Source organism: Acyrthosiphon pisum, chromosome A2 (genome assembly GCF_005508785.2).
Source record: "Acyrthosiphon pisum isolate AL4f chromosome A2, pea_aphid_22Mar2018_4r6ur, whole genome shotgun sequence".
In the NCBI taxonomy this organism is placed as follows: domain Eukaryota; kingdom Metazoa; phylum Arthropoda; class Insecta; order Hemiptera; family Aphididae; genus Acyrthosiphon; species Acyrthosiphon pisum.
The window spans coordinates 11218027-11234176 of NC_042495.1; the positions used below are offsets into that span (position 1 = coordinate 11218027).

Sequence of the window (16150 nt, forward strand, 5' to 3'; positions counted from 1 at the left end):
TTGGTCTTCATATTTTCGTAACTCCATACGCGTCACCTTAACTCTTGGTCTTGACTCTTGAACACATCCACGCTATATTGGTTGGTATCTACGTAATCGTTATAAGGCATACTAAACTCTGTTTGGTATTATTTCGTAACCACCTTTTTAATTTCCATTTTTGTCCAAATATTCTTCGCAGTATTTTCATCTCAAATGTCAATAATTTGTCTTCATTGGATTTGGTTGACGCCCACGCTCCACAAGCATAAATTACAACGGACCAAACAAAGATTATTTAATCTAATTTTGTTTTTCCTCGCAGATAACTTTTTAGATTAAAAAGAGTTCAATTGGGTTGATAAAAAATAACATTTGTTTTCTGCTGGTATTCTTCTTTGAATTTCTCCGTGACTTTCGAACTGTATACTACTACATGCATGTAATAAACCAATGTTTGTTGAACTTAAAAATGTTATTTTAAAGTGACTTAGAAGTATGTAAAAATAAATAAATGACGTTATTAATTTTCGAAGTTTTACTGTCAATATAATCACCCTGTATAGTGGTCAACGTTATTGAGCTTTAATATTTTTGAAAAAAAACTGGACAAAATGTGTTACGGTTTTTTTGTCATTACTCGTCACACAAGTCACAATCATTCCATCCATATGTTCCTGAATCATTATATTATTGGCATAGGTACTATATAATATTATCTTATATTATACAACACAGCAAAATATCAAATTGTCTGCATTTAAATACCTAAATTCTCTCAGAGATCGATTCTCGATCTTTTTTGTTCTATACTCATAAATCGCAAATAGTGAACAATGTTATTATTATAAAAAAAACAAATTATTTCAAACATTAAAAATTATATAATTATTGCTCACCAATTTATAATAATTTTATACGCCAGTACTCTATGAAGACTAAAGTGAAAATAGTGCTCAAAATGTTCTCTACATCTTGTCCTGCTTGATGAAATGCCTTCATTAAATAAGTATTTAATTTAATAATATAAATATTCTGTATGTATTTACTATTTCCGTTAAAACGTGTCATGTATTTAATTAACAGCAGATGTTCTCATGTTATAAATTGCATTTTTAATATATTAGGTAGTAGGTACCTAATGATACTCAAGTTATATTATATAATAATATTTTAGTTATTTTACAAGTAAAATAGTAACCTAACCCTAAGTTAAAATTATTTTAACCGAAAATTGAACAATTTGTCAACTGATAGTCATACTTTATAATTTGTAATAGGTAACCTTAATTTAAGATATTGAATGTTCACTTTGTTAATATATAGTACTATAGTTGTATATAACAGTTAGAAAATGTTAAATTTATATTATAAAAACGAGTTTAATCAATATTTGTAGTTCAAATGATTACTAATGTAAGTGGTAATAATACCAAGTAGTAAGTACTAACGTATAAGCGAATTATCATTAATCATTATATAATATATTATAATATTGTTATCCGTACAAATATACTGTATAAGTACATTATATTATGTATTGTTTCATGTCCTCTGCAGAATCCTGTCTCTTATTTCCTCATCTGGTTGTATATTATATTGTGTCTGGGAGGTCGGTATACTAGCAGTAGGTGTCCTCGTAATCAGCAGCGCCCACCGCCCTCTCAATGGTTGTGTTAATGGTGGGGAGTCCGATCAATCTAAAAGCTCATGCGTGTTGCGCCCGTCAAGACGCGGTTGAACCGGCAGCAGTGCCGGTGGTCGGCTTTTTTTTATTGCTACGTTTGAACGCAGCCGAGAACGCGCACAGATATTCTGTATTAGATTAATTGCAGGTTGATATTTGGGTACCCAGAATTCAATTGGTGGTTTATATAATGGTTTATACTTACATAATTTTATAATTTACATGTATATATGTACCAACCGCTGAAAAGAATATAATATATTTTGTTTGGTCTACTATGTTTACAATTTTAGTTTTTAATTTCTAAGTTGAGTAAATATTTTATATCATACAGTTATTTTTTACTCTGCAGTAAATTAAAATAAAAAACACATTTTGAAATGTCTTAATTAATCCTAAATAAATGTCTACGTTTTGCTATTGGCTTACATTTTAATGTGATTTTCGCCAAAACTTTATTCTTTTTTAAATAACAGTTAAATTAATTAATATTGAAAACTATTGGTAACCTATCAACTCCCATTATTAAAGATACTACAGGTATAAGTTCAATTTCAAATTGCTATTGAGATTGACTTTTTTGAATAAAAAAATTATAAGTTTTCTTGTGTAATATTTATTCTGAAAAAAATAGTTATCTACATTAAAAAATAATGTGTCCTCTAGTTTATTTTGTTAATGTTAGTTAAATATGATAATCTGTTAAATTTAATTAGGTATTTCTCGGTATTTCTCTAAGAAGTTTTTTATTTTGAAAAATATTAAATATATTTTATTGAGTAAGCATCATTATATTTTCGTTTATGGATTAAAAATTCTCGTAAGTTTTCTCGATAAAATCAATGTTTGAGTATGCTTTAAGAAATGTAAAAAACATATTATTTACCCATGCAATATACTACCTTGATATTAGCTGTTTTTTTAAAAACAGAATTATGTTAGGTCTAACAATGCACCTAATACTGATTTCAAAATAATGTCGTATATTTTTTGTAAACAATACCTATTGTAGTAAACCTCGAAAATATGTTAATCAATTTAATGAGGATGTTAAAACTGTGGTGAAAATTTAAAATACTATTGAAAATTTACTGAGTTAAGAGTTTAGTAACTAAAATTAAATACTAGTTTTACAAAATCTTCACCTGAAAATTATTAGCAGGTAATATAACGTATGTATAATAATTAATAAATTACTAAAACGAGATTTAAAACTTTTTATATGGACAATAAATTATTTTTTGATTTTATTACCATGTTAAAAAGTTGAGTTATGTATTTATTATATCTTAATTCTGAATCGTTTTGATATTATCGATACAAATTGTATAGGTACTTATTGGCTATTTAACTATAATGAAAGTTATTTTTGATTTGATTTTTGTAGCAAAAACTTAAAATAATAAAAGAAAAAACCATAAATTGGAAACAAAGTTGACTAATAAGACCTAACCTTTAGTTGAGATTAAATTAATAAATTGATTTTCGTGAGGCAATTTTGTCTTTTCAATCTTATAAATATTTACATAATATTACTGCATTATTTATCATTGCTATTTTTAATTTTAAAAATCACATTATGCATTTTGACATTTTAATAGACAGATAATGAACATAACTGCTGTACATGTTACCTATTATATGTATAGTGTATTATTATCATATATACGGGCACATAGAACTACTATTATTGGTGTATGATCGCATAGATACTCAAAAAGGTTGTTAATTTGAATATATTAATTAATTGTATTATTATTATTATTATTTTTTTTTGTTATTTATTAACTCGCGGCAACTTAGGCCATTCGGTGGTTTTTAATTGTGTGAGAGGGTACTGTAGGTTTAAACACGTTAACACAATTTGGCAGATTTTTTAGTAGGTATCCGTATAGGTATCTGCCATGCCCCCGGGTGGGGGATGGTGGCACTTCTCTTCGGACATCGTGACTTGCCCGAAGAAAAATTCCGCCCGCGGCCGAGGTTTTAAACCGGTGTCGGTGCGCGTCGTAACCGATGCCTTAGGGCCCTTATTACAATAGTTAAACTCCGGTTAAACCACCGAATTCGGCCGGTAAAATCAGTGGTTCAAGCGTAACTGAGGTTTAAACTATGATTGTAAAACGGGCCCTTAGTCCGCTCGGCCACTCCATCCCCCTAATATTATTCGTTTTATTATATTATGTATAATGTATATCTGTCATAAATCATACTATTTTATATTTTTATGTGTAATAACATATTTGATATTATATACATATTATTTTTAATTAAACTAATTCGATGATGTACCTAGTAAATATAGTAAATAACTCCTGCCTTTAACAGTAAGTTTGACGGTATTTAAAACATAATAAATTACTGTTTTATAACCTTTAAAAAAATGGTACAACGTTTTTAGTATCTATCTACAATAATATATTTGTTTTAAAGTAGGTACAATCATTGATTATAAATACTAAATACTTTATTTATAATCAATGGTACGATATTACTTACTTATAGTTTCTAACACATACAAATATGGATTTTTAAATGATATTTTCATACTGACAAAATAATACGGTAGTCGGGTAGTATACACCAATTCCATATTATAGATACAATATGATCATAGAAAACATGTTGATTGAATAGACCGTTTAAAATATAGTTTTTGTTTTTACCTTTGTCTCATAGTGTAGTAGGGGAACAAGGAGTGAATGTCGAAATCAGGGAGAGGGTATTGTATGAGCGTTGTGTGATCGGCGCTGCGAAAGCCTCTCCTAAAGCTCTAGCGTGCTACGATGGAACTTTACATCCGCGCTCGACAGGCAGTCAGTACGGTGTTGGGCGTGGTTCGCATAGGAATGAATACAACAGCAACCGATGCGATATTTTCATTAATTTTTTTTACCACTTACCCTATATATTGTAATATTAGCTTTTAAACATAATAACGTTTTTTTTGTACACATTACTTACCTACTAGCGCTTTATGTCTGTGCGTTAATTTATTTAGATAAACCATCCAACATTTTTTTTTACCTATTGTTTTTCGACTCGTTGATTTCGCGATATCATTACGACGATGTTGAAAGGGATGTTGTGCGCTGACTGTGCGTTACCAGTACACGCGAGATAAGGTCCTTAATCTTAGTGATCGTATAAATATTTTTACCACGATGTCTAGCAATCGTTAATGAAACGCGCAATCGGGATATTAACGTCCTACCGCTTAACTTGAAGGATACATCCATGTCTTGACCTTAAATATTTGATTTATCTTGAGGTGAGTAACAGCAAAATTAATATAATTCAGTGTACAATATAATATCTATATGACTATATTATATATAATTTGTGATGGTATTCAATTTTTTAATATAGTATTGTACTATTGTAAAATAAAAAATAGTTTTGACTTGTTTTAAATGTTTATAATACCTAATGGAGTAATGCGTAATAAAGAACGCTGCATGTAACACATCTGCTGTACAAAGAGAAATTTAATATTTAATCATAAAACATTTTAAGTACATTGTGATGTTTTTGTATAGTTTTTCCACTTATATTAAACGGCTAATTTTACGATTTTAACCAACCAAAAATGGCTTCCTATTGTGTCATCCAATGATTATAATTTATAAGTATATAATAAATATTTATTTGAATTATTTATTTGATGTTGTGGTTCTTATGCAAAAAAATTGTTATTGATATTTTGTGACGTACCTAGCTGGAAGAATAACCGAGGAAAAACAAAATTAGAATATATTTCCTAAATCTATTAGCCATGCTAACCATATACTTTCTCAAACCGTACATTTAATATTTACGTATATTATAATATACGTATCTATAAAATACAATATATTCTAAAATATTAAAACCAATAAATGAATCACCTATTATTTAGATATTGCTTATGCAGTTATTCGCATGTAGCACGTCAATTGAATAGCTTCGTGAATTATACAATTTATAAGTTATATTGTTATTAACAAACATGTCGAATAATAGTTGTATTATATTCTTATACATAAAAAATCAACGTATACGATTAAAATTGTAGGGTTGGGTTATAGATAAATATTGATTTTCTTTAAATTCATATCATCTATAGCTTGTATAATAATTGTATCAAAATATCCGTTCCCTATATTATCCTATTATCCAAATATTTAAATTTTATAAGATATTTTAAAACTGAACATTTTAGGTATCGTGTAGCACAACTATTTCATTACATCTTAGCAAGTTCGGTACAGCCAACCCTGTCGGTTACGCAACAATAACTAATTAATAGCGTGTATTATAGCTGTCTTTAGTTGTTCGAACTGAAGTAAGGTCCCCACTATTAACTATTACCGAATTATTATTTTCCTTCTGTATAATATAGATAGATCATAGGAAATTAGCATCAGCAGTATCCCCGAAAATAATGAATATTGTTGTATTTACTGTTTATCAATTAATATAATGGTTAATACTAGGTATCTATAGACTATAACTCATAATATTTTTGATAGCCCATTGCCAGATACTAGTGAGGGCAAAGTTTTACATTGACGTCGTTTAGAATGAATTATATCCGCGATGAAAGTCAGTATATTTGGATGAATAGAAAAATAATTGAGGGAGTCGTTACCCTGATCGAAGTTGACACTTTACTGGCTACCATTATTTAAATAATATGATGCTTTACTTATTATGTATGTAGTCGAATGTCGATAATTTAGAGTGCAGCTAAATTATCTGGAGATAATATATATTAATAATATAATTTATTTCTGGGGATTTACCTATTTTCGCCCTATGTTTATCAAAATGCACAAACAATTATTATAATAATAACTATAATACCATTAAAATAATCACCCACAGCTATCCAATCAAATTTCGGATGTGTCGCATGAAATTTAAATATGCAATTAGACTCTGTACATTTCATTCGCCTCTAAAATAGCTTGATACAGAGGGCATAAACACACAAAATGCCTAGACAAAACTCTCATAGGGGGAAGATATCATTGTGATTCCATCGTATCTTCATGTCACCTGTGATTACATCGTGACACTGATGCGTGGATTTGATAATAGTCGTTTCCAACATAGACTTATTAATATATGGACTGCGCGTGGGTCCTGACTATTCTACATTTTCTAACAATGTTGGCTTCTGGACCTCCCTCTCTGTTATCAGTCCATTTCTTTATAAGATTATAGTTTCCAATGTCGTATTATCAATAATTGTGGTGACGGATTCCACGATAAACACCGCCGTGAACGGAATAAAGAAACCCAATCGCACGAACGTTATTGTACTCTATTCTCAGCTCGCTGTCCATATAAAAATAATATGCACTTCTACAGTGCTTCTATGAATAATATAAAAATGTATATTATAAGGGTGCAATTACTAACTATGTAGTATTGTAGTTGTAACTTGTAGCCACACCGTGGACAATACAATTTAACGTATAATAACGTACTTTTATCGTACCACCTCAAGAACGAAAAATTCATCGCGAAACTTCTAGCTACACCGCTCGATTTTATTATAACATTATAGTTGTAATTGTATTTTTTTTTGCAGTCAACGTCCCTAACTTCACCTAACTTAACGAATTTTAAAATTACAGCCGGACCACTTTATCGCGAGGCACTTATATACGCGAATGCTATGAAGAACATTACAAATAATATTATTGTAAATCATACTGTTATATTATATTTCGTGCATTTTCGATTCTTTTGCTGTTGTTTTGACGACGACGACATGGTGTCATCGTTCATTTTCCCGGCGGCGGTGTCAAAGGCGTTGTCGAACTGCTTCGCTGTGGCGGGGGAGAAGAGAGAGCGAGAGAACACCACCGTGCCGTGTCGCCTTCACGCTGCACACGCGGTGGGTTTACCCCGGAGGAAACGTCGGTCGGTCGCCACGGCAACATCCGCGCCACGACGGTAACGTTGACCTTTGGCGCGCGCGATGTATGTGCGTTTATAATATGTTCTATACGGATATTACGGTACTAGCCGCCACGGAAAAGACAACGCCACAGCATCGCGCGAGTATATAAAACAAAGAGTGGCCGACCGGTCAAATACTTTCCCCCCACCAACCATCCACAAACGGGGTGCCGTGTGTAAGTCGTCGTCTTTTCCGCTGTACGGGTCCACGCTCGTATGTGCCTAGTGCTTACCCTCGACTCCGACACATCAGATCGTGTTTTTATGACGTCCGTGAAATAATATTGTAATAATAATGACATTACTATTATAATAGGCTCATTTTATTATGTTTACAATAACATGAACGTCGTAATCTGCGACAATTCTCGTAGTTGAAACTTTATATCGTACAAATCTTTTCTTTTTTCTTTATTACATTATAATATTTTTTTTTACATTATCAATTTATTTATACAATCTGTAATTTTTTTTTTTTTTTTTAATAAGTACAAGCGCTGTGGGACACGGGAGTTGGTGGGTTGGAGGCTTCAAAGAAGAATCCATCCAGTGATGGACCTTCTTCATTATAATATATAGTTATAAAATCTATCAATATTTATTTTATCACGGACGGCAACTCGTAAGACTATACGTGACCAGAAGATTTGTTTGAACTTTTGAAGGAACCATTCAGTGATGCATACGTACAAATCTTAGCACAATATTATTATGTCGCCTATATATTATATAGGTATTAAATATTTCAACTAGAAGACATAAGATTGAAATGGGGTAGTCGGGAAATAACAGGGAGGGCCGAAATACACATTTTGAGAAAATTTAAAATATTTAACCCTTTTTGTCAGTGCTTGAATTGAAGTGGGGCGGAGTCCCTATTATATTAGAAAATATTTATTAGTATAAACCTTTCTCATTATATCCTCATCAATATAACAATTAAATATTCAGGTACCTACGAATTTTTTTTTACACGCATCCCCTTTTTAAGTTTTTCTCAATTCACCATGCGCAACACAAGTTTTTTTTTAAATAATAACTATAAAGTAATAACTAATAAGTTTTTCCATAGATACAGACTAAATAATTTTTTTTTAAAGGTTTGTTTTACTTACATAGTTAGAGTAAGCTAAATTTGACTTATTCTTACGTCTTGTGATATAAGATAAAACAAAATTTTATAATTTTATAAAACTGTTTATTTACATTTTGTCTATGTACCTATAGTAATTTATAATTACAATATCAAAGATATCTCGAGTAAAAAATGAACATGGTTAAAATGTCGTTAAAAACTGCAGATTATTTGTAAATTTAAACTTCCTCTAATTTTTTCCATTCTCATCTCTAAAATACTTAATATAAAATGTTATTTAAAAAAAAATAGTTTACTCCAATATGTATAGAAACAATTTTCGTTGATATTAAAAAAAAAATTTATTGTATTTTAGTTGTTCGCCTTTACACCGAAAAGGTTATAACTTAAAAGCATTTCAAAATGTGTAATTGGCACTGCCTTTCACCTCCCGAAGACCACTTTCAATCGGGGGTCATCTAGATAAAATAATTAGTGGCACCTCTTATAGCATGGACACATGCTATATATAATATATGATGATATACATCATATTATACTAAGTACTATATATATATATATATAGTATTCAGTTTTTAAGTATAATATATTATATGTGTAGTGGTGTGTCTTTTACCAATTCCTTACGTGTGTTTAGTAATATTGTCGTGTTCAGGAAACGTTCACAGAGTTAATCATACTAATATTATACTATACTGTATACTCAACTATATGGTACCTATATACTGTCTAAACACTATCACACTTATTTGGTACTACACACAAACACTCTATGTACGAACAATATAATGTATTAATCATAAATAATTTTTACATTTTTTCCCCATATTATTTCCTCTAATTTCCCTCATTTCTATAGGCGTACAAGAAAGTTTTATTTTTGTATTAGTTTGGAATAAATAAAGTTATAAATGTCCCGACCATATGGCCAATGTAAAAAAAAAACTGCTTGTGCTATAGTTTGACGCATGTAATAACGCGTCGGGATAGAATGTCATTCCGCCTCTACTAAATGTAAGCTATAAAACATAAATCCAAAATGTTGAGTTTCGTCTCAAGTTAAGTGATTACGGCGGTGTTTGTTTCATTTCATCGTGTCATCGACGTGTTTCCATAATAGTTACATAAAATATTTTTGAATAAGAACATAATCAAACAAAGTAAACTATATAAAGCACTGTGTCACCATGTTTTGTGTTTTAGATGTTCCCTAACAATTCTTACCTGTTTGCTGTATTAAAATATCATAAATTACTGATAACTTCATAACGCATCACGTTATTATTTATTATTGTTATATGTTTTGACAACAAAGTAAAATTAATTATCATTATTTGATATTGATGTTTTTATTTGTTACGCAGTAGTGCGAATGTGTATTTCTTAATATGTATAAATATGTCTAAATGTGTATTTCAACTTAATGTCAGTTATAGTAATAATATATACTATAACTGACATTAAGTTGAATACGGGTGCTATTGTATACTTCAATGGAGATATTCGCTATACATTGTGCATGTCTAAAATGTCGATATTACGTTTTACTATAGTCCATCTATTTTGCAGTATAGGTAGGATGAATTAAATATTTAAATTTGTTAGTCAAAAATAATAATTTTTAACAGTACTTATACTAAGAATTGATACACAGATTTTTATCTGTCTTAATTTTCTATTTATTTTATTAGTTAATACTATTATAAATTGAACAAACCTCTTGGACTAGTAGTTTAAGTATAATATTATGATGTGCATTATTATATGGATGTGAATAGAATATTTATTGAAAATTAATTTTATTAATTATAACTAATAAGTAATAGACTATACGGGCCGCCTAACAATAACAGATCAAATGTTAAAACTTATACAAATATTAAATGGTCTAATATCGATTTTGTGTCACATAAATCTTCATTCTTCATCAATGTTCGAAATAATCATACATATTATGTATTAAATCTCAATATTCGTCTATTATATAGTTTTAAGTATTTTACATCCAAAATAAAACAAATGATTACATTTTGCATAATTATTTTAACTAGTGTGTGCGGTGCGCGTGCGTTCGATTTTTGGGCGAGACGTGCGCCTGCGCGCGTGTGTGTTTTACGAACACATGAGCGTGATGCCGGCCGGCGGCGGGTTAGGTAGAACGAGCACGCGGCTCTGCGCCCGATGATCGATCGACTTCGCGCTTGCGCTTTACACCCCTTACTCCAGAATGCGTGAGTTAATCATGCACCGAAGACTTGAATTTTTTCCCCTTTTATTTTATTTTATGTGCAGAGAAATTATTATTATTATTATTATTATTATTATTATTTTTCCATGTCCGCATGTCGTGAAATTATTATTACTATTATTATTATATAAAGCCGATTGTCGCATAGACTTTTGGGCGGGTCATTCGTGACTCCGTCGTGCACGCATCGTCCACCGGGATTGTCGTGGTTATACCAATCCGGTCAAAACCACCGTACCGATGCTATAATATTATTATATACTGCAATATAATATAATATAATTAACTCCTCCACAAGGGATTCAAAAGGGAAATAATAATAATAATTTAATTCATTTTCTATATTATAATATACATTCTTACGATATTGCATCTTACAAAAGTAACCTATAATATGTAATACAAACAATTCTTCAGTTTTATTAATTTAAAATTGGAAGCAAGATGAAAATTCAAACATGTAATAAATGTTTTAATATCTGCTATTCTTATACATTAAATATATTGAATATGATAAACAAAAAACAAAATGTATTATGATTGTTAAATCGGTAGAAAATGTAGGGATTGCGTAATTGTATTTTTATGACGTCGTTATAATGTATAATAGAGAATATAAAATATTTTAAGTTTTTAAGTTGTACATTAAAAAAAAATTCATTGAAGTATAGATATTATATTGAACCAAGTTTTAGGTACCACTAACCTATTTAATGTATTATGTTTAGTCTTAAATCTGAATTATTTATTTTCCAGTTAGATCTCATTCATATTCTTTATTCAATTTATTATTTAATAAATATATAAATTACATAATATAAGATACTTCATACTTATGTAATTCAAATACATATTGTTAATATTTAAGTATAAAATAAATAATAGTATTTTTATCTTAATTTATGTATTTGTTTAGTGTCTTGTAAAGATAACAATAATTGATTAAAATAACCTATTCGATTTACATTTCTAGTAATGTATGAAGGCGTTAACGTGCACAATATCTACCTAATAATTTCAATAATTTTAATTGTTTAAGAATTAGGTTTTTAAAAGAAATTAGTGAATTATTGTTCGTTCAGATCTCGTGTCAAAATGTTCCGAGCCTTGAAAAACTAGACACATGAAATTATAAACTCATTGATAATTGACGTCACGTATCCGTATTTTGTTCCCTCCCTAACCCATTATCATGCCTGCTGGAATGTATTCATAGACCGTGTGGTCTATTGACGGAAGTCAATTTCGCTAGTAGTTAATGCTACCCTTCTCTTCATCCTGTCAATTGCATGTGTTGATAGATAAACAAGCTAATTGCATTGGTTCTCAGACTTTTAAATAGATATATTTTTTTTAACTGCTATTAATGAAAAACATTACTAAATCACCAATACATAATTTGTATTCTGTCATTGAGCGTTATAAAGTATCTACGCGTTCTTATTATATTCAACCGATTCTTATATTGTTATATTATCACAAATAGGTACCTAATAATATAAATATAAAATTTCAACAAATCGTGTGTGTATTTATTAATTTTACATTCATATTACGTATACATTTTAAAATATACTTACATAAATAGTTAATACTGTGATTTGCAATGGACAAAAATTACTTATTTGATTTTAAATAATGAAATATATTAAATTTAAGACTTATTAGTGCATTGTAATTATGTTTTACTCGCATATTTAGTATGAATACTAACTGAGAACTTTCTATTATTTTTTAGCATTTGTGTCGGTCGAGACCGGAGGCCCTAGCCGTGCACAATGAATGAACTGGACTCACTAAGGCAAGAGGCTGAAACGCTGAAAAATGCCATACGAGTAAGTAATAAGTTTAATAATTAATAATAAATAATAATACAATATTTTATAATTTTTCATTTTACACTAATTATTGTAATACTATATTATAGTATATACTTTATTTCAATAACCTTAATGATGTCAAAATGAATAGTATAGATATTTTTTGATGAATTTGTTTTTGTATCATATTTTTAAAATCTTTTTATTATAATTAATAAACAAAAGATACTCTTTTATAAATAAGAACACATAACTCAAAACTTAGAAAAATAACCATACCAATGCTGTTAGATTATTATCTCGTTCATATAAGCGTGCGCAGACCTGTATTTCTGGTGGTGCTTATAGTGTTTTTGGGCCGTCTCCTACCTAGCCAAACAACGTTAATACAGTGCACAATGACAGACGCCTATTACGTAAATTATTTAATTAGTTTATTAATAAATCGAAATCAAAATTTGAAGCATTTATCGTTTTGTAAATTAAAGACTTATTCGTTCCAAAATGCTACTTCTATTACAAAGGATTATTTTTACACAGAAATGTAAAATGTTGTACCTTTATGATATATGCAATAACACGGAATAATTTTATCCTATATTCTATACAAAATTTAGTCTAAAATACGAGCTACCTACTGACTAAAGGTCTTAACTTTTAGGGCCAAAATTACTAAATGTTAGAGGTGTTCAGCCGCTCAGGCCCCCGGGAACTACCCCCATCTAAATCTATCCTGTGATCTCGTTCGATGTATATGTCATAATTTTAATTTTTTTTGGTAAACTTCTCTTTATCTAATCCCCAATAGCTACCTAAACAGTTTTAGATTTTGGAAAAGTTCGTTGTTAGAATAGACAGTCTTGTACTCTTAAAGTAATCAACATATAATATTTGATTAAAAATATATCATTTAATTTAAAATATTATAAATTGTAATAATTCTTATGACACTACCTATGTCTTACAGTTTTGAGTGTTGGTATATTATATAACGTTTTTAATATTATTAAATGTAAATCAGCTCAGAATTTTTATCAGGTTGAAATTGTCCGCCATTATATAGTTAGTGTGTTCGAATGCATGCCGTTCGTTCGTCGGTTTAAAAATATCATGACTAATGTCTAATTGTCAAGTAATAGAAACGACTAATAATATTAAACGTAGATTTTAATCAGCCGGTGGATATGGAAAAAATAACTGACGGATTTGCATAAATAATAAAGATATGGATGGGCCACGCCAATCTTAAATATAGTTAAGGCCGCGGTCGTGGAGGGGAAAGCAATTGAGGCCCTTTTATATTGATAGTCGATACTCGATTTAGATAGATGTACTTCTTATTTGGCCTCAATTTGATCACTTGATTACCGCTGATAAGACCGTTATGTCCTATCCATATCATGTCCCTGCCGTCGTTGCAATAATATAAAAAATGTGTAAACGTCTAATCCGCCGCGCCGGCGACCACAATGCATCGGCAAGTGTTTATTATATTAAGATACATTTTGCAAACTAAATGTCGATAAATATTATAATAATACTTTATGTCTTCCGATCTCCGTCAAAAACGCGTTCGCCCCATCGCGTATTCGTGCGATCACGTGTTGCGCTCTCAAGTTGCGCTCGTAAGTCGTAACCGTTGTAACATACACACACATCCATATACACAACCCACGTAATACAGGACGAAACGTCTTATCCAGTCGATAATTACACAGTGTATAATTTTTATTTTTATTTTATTTTACTTTTGATACCTAACGTACCTATTCAAATTGGGTATAATATGTGTAAACGAGTAGGTATAATATTGTGGGTAGCAGACCTCAAGAGTTTAACATGTAAAACCATCCTCGCCACGCCTGTTTGACGATAAAAAAATAATAACAATCACCCTGTATAATAGTACTGTGGTTATATATAAGCGTGAAGCTATGGTGGAGCTGCTATTAAAACGCGGTGGCATTATTTTATGTGTACAAATATAATAATATACGCTGCGGCTGTGTGGCCAACGCCGCGCACACACTGCACGCACACGTCTACAAGTCGGCGCTCGCTTGGTGAATCGAGCGGGTCGGTGGCGTAGGTGGAGGCGGTAGCGTGTAGTGCAGAGAGCTTTTGCGGTGCGGTATACGTTGGCGACACGCGAAGAGGAGAACGGCGGCGGCGGCGGCGGCGTCGTCGTCGTTGGTGGTAGTGGTGGTGGTGGTGGCCAGCGAAGGGGTCATGCGAAAGCCGGCCGGCAGTCTCGGTCCCCCGTCCATTCCACTCTTCTACCCATCATCTGCTCTCGTTTACGGTGGCGGCGAACGACCTCTTCTCCATCGCCCGCCACCGCCGTTGCGACTATCTCGCGCGCGCGCCCGTTAGCCCGTCGATCAATATGGCGCGTAGCCGCCGTCTCGCGGGTGCGCCGCCGTCGTTGTTGTTTGACTATAACTGCACGACGAGGGATCGTTCACACTGGCCAATTTACCCCGTCTGAAAAATAATAATAAAAACCGTATATATTTTGTAAACGGGAGGTTGTTTCACCAAAAGAAATCACTTATAGGTTTTTTATTCTTCGAATTTTCGGTCCCTGGACTCAAACTGTATAGGAAAACCCGATTGCGATAATGAATCATCGCCTACGTTCGTTTGTTCGCCCTGTTATTATAATCGATACATACGGGTGTACACGAGACAGACTTCGTTTATACTTCACCATAATATTATACTTGGACACCGTTGTATCCTCGATAGAATCTCAAAAATTTCCCAAAAAATGTATAGTGTCTGTTGGCATTTGGTTGGGTTTTTTTTTATTTATTTGAATGGAAACTTCTTGGTTGAGTATTATTCATGTTTATTGCAAATTGTATATCGATTGATATGAGTTAAACATTTAAATCATACGTAGTTTTAATATGATATAATATGACATATCGGTTCAACTTTCAACCATAATTTTTTTTTCCTCTTAATTATTTAATAATTTTATATTATTAGTCATTAGTTACAAGTTACAATTTTAATATTCATAAATACTTGTATTATAATTATAAAAATATGAAACATCACGAATACGAAAACGCCCATTTAATTGTTTTTAGTGATTATGTTATTATAGTTTACTTTTATACAATTAATTCAAGATGTAGAATAATAGCATAAAATATTTGACTGTAAAATAATTAAGACAATTTTTATTTTTATATTACAATTTAAATAGGTATGCTAGATATGAACATATTGTACAGTCTTATAAAAATTGGTAGTTTAAGGTTTTATTATATTTTGTAATTGTTATTATTTATTATTATATTATATAATATTATATTAATAATATCTCCAAAGTTTATTATTTTACTTTCAAACAAATT

The 16150-nt window shown here is 30.7% G+C and overlaps 1 protein-coding gene across 2 annotated transcripts in view; it reads left to right on the plus strand.

Moving 5' to 3' along the window:
- LOC100168225 (guanine nucleotide-binding protein G(I)/G(S)/G(T) subunit beta-1) overlaps positions 1-16150 on the plus strand; it is a 29369-nt gene that overhangs the window by 7328 nt on the left and 5891 nt on the right. The window contains exons 1-2 of one of the 2 annotated variants that reach the window (XM_001947843.5): positions 4270-4937; positions 12701-12797. In XM_001947843.5, coding sequence (XP_001947878.1) covers positions 12741-12797 — 57 coding nt within the window. In that variant the 5' untranslated portion in view covers positions 4270-4937; positions 12701-12740. Of the gene's footprint in view, positions 1-4269; positions 4938-12700; positions 12798-16150 lie in introns of those variants that run through there. The other variant, XM_029490611.1, reaches the window with a different exon arrangement.